This window comes from Sphaeroforma arctica, assembly GCF_001186125.1.
Source record: "Sphaeroforma arctica JP610 unplaced genomic scaffold supercont1.133, whole genome shotgun sequence".
In the NCBI taxonomy this organism is placed as follows: domain Eukaryota; class Ichthyosporea; order Ichthyophonida; genus Sphaeroforma; species Sphaeroforma arctica.
Window position 1 is genome coordinate 87,387 of NW_014040425.1, and position 5,010 is coordinate 92,396.

The 5,010-nt window shown below is 42.1% G+C and overlaps 2 protein-coding genes across 2 annotated transcripts in view; both read right to left on the reverse strand.

The window, feature by feature from the left end:
- SARC_02844 (hypothetical protein) overlaps positions 1-942 on the reverse strand; it is a 4,560-nt gene extending 3,618 nt beyond the window's left edge. The window contains exon 1 of the mRNA XM_014303380.1: positions 265-942. Within this exon, the coding sequence (XP_014158855.1) occupies positions 265-919 (655 nt within the window). The 5' untranslated portion in view covers positions 920-942. The remainder of the gene's footprint in view (positions 1-264) is intronic.
- Positions 943-2,054: 1,112 nt separating this feature from the next.
- On the reverse strand, positions 2,055-4,772 carry SARC_02845 (hypothetical protein; the record flags this gene model as incomplete). The annotated part of the gene is made up of 5 exons (XM_014303381.1): positions 2,055-3,132; positions 3,520-3,653; positions 3,889-4,012; positions 4,456-4,659; positions 4,689-4,772. 5 exons carry the CDS (start codon positions 4,770-4,772, stop codon positions 2,143-2,145), a joined length of 1,536 nt encoding a protein of 511 aa, XP_014158856.1. The 3' UTR covers positions 2,055-2,142.
- Positions 4,773-5,010: the final 238 nt, after the last annotated feature.

Here is a 5,010-nt window from a genome sequence, read left to right on the forward strand (position 1 = left end):
TATATATATATATATATATATATATATATATATATATATATATACTATATATATATATATATATATATATATATATATATACTATATATATATATATATATATATATATATATATATATATATATATATTCATATGTATATATATATATAAATATATAAATATATAAATATATATATATATACTTCGTCATTCTGTGGAAAAAATGCGATCAGAAGGAGGGACAATTCGGTTGTAAAAACGTGCGTCTTGCGCGCGAAACACACCTTTCAACTGAGCATTCCGCTTAGTATCTGTTGATGGCTCACTGGTTTCATTTTTTACGTCAGCTTTCGTTTTGACCGGGTTCATCTTCTTGGATTTGATTACCACGGGGACGATGGTGTTGTGCGCGATGTTCGATTCATCGACGGATTCGGTGTCGGAGCGCTTCATTTCTTGCGACTGTGTTCGAACAGGCTTCGCTCTTTTCGATTGTGTAGCGTGACTCTCGTTTACTAGACCCTTTATAGGGACATTCGGGATATATCCTGTGAGCTCTTTCGGTTGTACCTTTGCCTGCACTGTACTGTTGTCCTTTTGCGATGGCGTCTCCGCTACTTTCTTTACTTTACCATTCTTTGGTTGCTTCTCGTTCTTCTCTTTATTACTCGCACCTTTTACCTTTGCATCCGTCTTATTATGTGTGTCTATCTTTCTCTCTCTATCTTCCTTCACACGTTTCGGTATGCCGGCTGCCTCTCTCGCCGCCCCGGCTTCTCGACGATTTTTCTTTTTATTAGCTCGTTTCCTCGAAGCTGACGACTGTACGGGCGCCTCCATACTAGACCAGTCACCCCCACCCGCAGCTACTGATGATAGAGTCGATGCATTGCTAGGTCCCACACCCCAGTCAGGGATTTCCAAACTTAAGCTAGCCATGCTTGGTTGTACTTCGTCAATGCATACACACGATGTGCCTCCTGCTAATTTTAAAATTTAGCCCCTTATCATATTTTCTATCAGTGTCATCACTTTTCCCCGGCACGTGGACCTTGCAAAACTTCACAGACAAAACACTTGGGTGTTTACAACCACATAATTTTAGCATATTAGGCGTGTATGATTTAGAAGGCTATGCATATTACGTACTACAATACATATTCTCATCACACTATATTACGGCACCCAAAGTCACGATATCAACTAATATACACGTTCAAAAATAAATTATCGTCATCGCTCCTTACTTACATTAAAATGCGAAGGCAAAGACTCTAGAATAAGCGATGTTTCTTGCGCTAATTGCATAATCTAGTTGTATGGACCGAATGCCACACCACGGAAATAAATTATTTAAGAATATGAATATGTATGTCAAGTGGCATCGTGAATTCTTTTCTCCAAGTTCTAACATTGACGTAAAAATTCTGACTGCTATCTTTGTGCTATTATCTCAGTCACAATTCATATAAAACTGGTTTGGGGCATTTACCGATGCTGTACCAGCCGTGTCTTGACTTTTTGAGCCATAAAAATCTCGATCTCTGGGCATGATCAGAATCATTTCAAACCATGAGTCATTTTGAGCCTACGAGATTGGTTGCCAGGTTATGACTTCACGAGCTGCATATTAAATTGAATGTATTTGTCACTGCTCTCAGCCAGTGGCAACATTATAGTAGGTTATACTAACCATCATTATTGGAGCAAGTCCTTAGTGATATCCACAAAAGCTTGATCTAAAGGGTAACATCATCTCGGGTTGCTGTTTTGCATCACCTACCCAAGTGTATATCCCAAATTCGACTTTGGGATTTTGTGCTACATAAAACAAATTTTGCAAATGTCTGGCTTTCTGCCATTTGGCATCATGCTACTACATAAACATGATATCACTGAATGGTATTTGAATTTGAATGATGGCTGAGCAAAATAAAATAAATATATACAATCTTGATGCTCCCAGTTCCGGTTTGTGCTTCCTCTCCCGCTGCTTCACTTCTGAGGCAACATACATATTTCAAACCCCAATATTAAAGAGTGCACAAAAATAATTAGAAAAAGATCGCTAGTTTCGAGGTCACCAAACCGTCCGGTTATTCAATTTAAAATTTAAAGGGTTGTGCCTATCTGGTCAATTCACTCCTAGATACTCCAAAATCCTATGATCGACTCCGCGCAGCTAGAGCAATCAGATTAAGATCTACGCTCATTTTCTTTCGTGTCGTGGGCGGTTGCATGCTCACGGCACATATTCTCTTGAACTCCTCAACCTCGTGGTCATAGTCGTCGTCGTTCCCATCGCCGGCACTGCTACTGGCCTTGCCAGACTTGTTCTTTGGCGCGGGTGCGAAGATGGCATCGATAGATAACTGGTCCATCTTTGACCTCAAACCGTCCTCTGCTCCAGCTCCAGCACTACCGCTACCGGCGCCACCATCTTGCTGCCTGCTATTGTTGGCTGAGCTGTTCTTTTTCCTCTTCAGCGCCGCAGCCGCAGCCGCCGCAGCTAAGAAGTCACTAGCGCTCGCATTGACGACCGGGGTTGTACTGATTGTGGCATTGCCACTCCCGCTATCTTTCCCGCCTTTCTTGCCCCTCGCATCTGCAGCATTGCCCTTTGCATTTGCCACATTTTTCGCGTTCTTGGCCGTGGTCTGATTCTGCGAGTTGTTAGCAGTCGATAAATTCTTACCACCACCGCTGCTGCCAACCCCATTAGCACCCTTACCTTCCACTCCATTCCCGCTCGCCGCATATACTCCAGCACTCCCCGCCTGCGCACTTGCATTTGCTTTAGCACCAGTACCGTTAGCATTTCCCTTAGTCGCAACATTTGCGTTGGCTTTCACATTCTTCTTCTTTTTCCCCGAGGCGCTACCAACGGGGACCATTTGTGGTGGCTCGGATCGCACTCGTTTCTGCAACTCCTCCTCCTTCTTCTTCGCCTCCTGCTCCGCCTTAGCATTCAGTCGTGCTTTCTCCGCCGCAATAGCCTCATGTTGTTTCCTCTTCATGTCCTCTTCACGCTTCTTACGCGCTCGCTTCTCTGCCTTGCCCTTCTTGGGTCCATCCACCTGAGGCTTGGACGCTTGACCTTCGATGTACTGCAGAAGATCATCGACTGGAGCAACAAACGCATTCTCGGCGTCCTGAAACGTTAGAAAAAAGTGTGAGCGATTGAATATTAGAAAGCAAATTTGTATAAGGTCGCTTAACACATACCACATGTCAAGTGTTCAGCCTTATCTAAACTTAATTAGTATGGCTTGCGACAACGCAAGAGACAGGGCAAACGCAGACGTGTCTTTATGAATCAAGAGACAGGGCATAAATGGGGTCTAATACAATGCACTGGGTATCACGATGTAGCACAATTTGCACTTTAGCGATGAGCACTCAATCGATCGCTAACATAGGTCATTATCGCAGGTCATTATCACCCTACAATCTACCTGTACTATATTCAAATTCGAAATTTGCGCAAAAAGAGCCCTTTATGAGTGGAAATGTGCCACCCATGCTATGATCGAACTTACCTTTTGCCTTTTGGCCTCTTTCTCCTTCTTCCTGGCTTGCTCCAGTGATTGTTGCTGTAATTTCATCCGTAACTTGTTTCGTGCAGTTGGGAAGTCGTGATTCAATTTGGGTTGCAGATTACTGCCTATACCCCCTGCAACGCAGTGATTTGAATATTCGTTTGCATTAAAAGCAAGTATCCTATTTCGTAGGAATCCTTAAGGTTCTTGCAAGGCATCTAAGTAAGAAACTAATATACGGTGCCGTTAGCGATTACATTACGATATTTCAACTTCTTGAATGCAGATATACAAATACAATATACACAGAAGACAGGCGTAGTACGTATGCCACGCATGACGCCCGCTATCTTTCAGAAATATGCTTACCGTTGCACTGATGCCCGTGTGTGTGATTAGCGCAATGGTGTGGCGGATGCTCATCGTAGTAATCATCATCTAGATACTCCGGGTCACTTTCGTTATCCATGTACTCGTCACCTCCGTATTGCTGCTGTTATAGTACGGTAAGAGGTTCAGTTCAGTTCCCAAAGTTCAAATATGAACGACACAACTACAGACAGCCACAACACAACAGATATTCGGTGAGAGTACTCATGCAAGCATACTACACCCATTAAAACTAAAATCAACGTAATTGTCGTTTCCCATTAGTAACTTTCCCGTGAACTCATACTCACAGCGAGCAAGCAGAATATGCAGAACACCGAAAGTGAGGTTTCAAAATGTTAAATCGATAATTTCCTCGTAAAGACTGAAGACTACCCGCGTTATTACCGCGAGGTACTTGTACGGGTAGTCTGCATACACACAGTCACAGGTGTAAGTCAGAAATGAAACTGTACAAGTAAGTGTGCCCTTCCTCAAACAACAACTGTTCACGTCGCGCGATCACACAGGTGCACTAAAACAATATTCAACAGGTCCACAACATACTGGTTTGTGAATACAGCTTGGACACATGCACGCAGGGCTAAAGTCATCGTCTTCATCGTCCTCTTCCTCTTCTTCATCCTCCTCCAGTTCATAATCGTGATCGCCATACTGTTGCTGTTGCTGCTGTTGTTCAGCGAACAAGGCCGCACGCGTGTCTTGCAAGCGCAACTCATCGGCTCGTTCTTGATCGGTCAGCGGGTAATCCTGACACGAAGATAGGAATGTGACTTGACTGTTAAAATTCTTTGTCTGGGATCTCTAGTCGCTGGATACAGTATCCACATTTGCTTCAGAGCCCCATTGTTAGTGATAACCATACCAAAACATCGATACTCAAGCGAAGATATTCGTAGGATATATATATATATATATATGCATGCATGTATGTATGTATGTATGAATGTATGAATGAATGGATGGATAAATGGATGGATGGATGAATGAATGAATGAATGATTATATATATATATATATGATATATACATATACATATATGTATATATATATATATATATATATATATATATATATATATATATATATATATATATATAT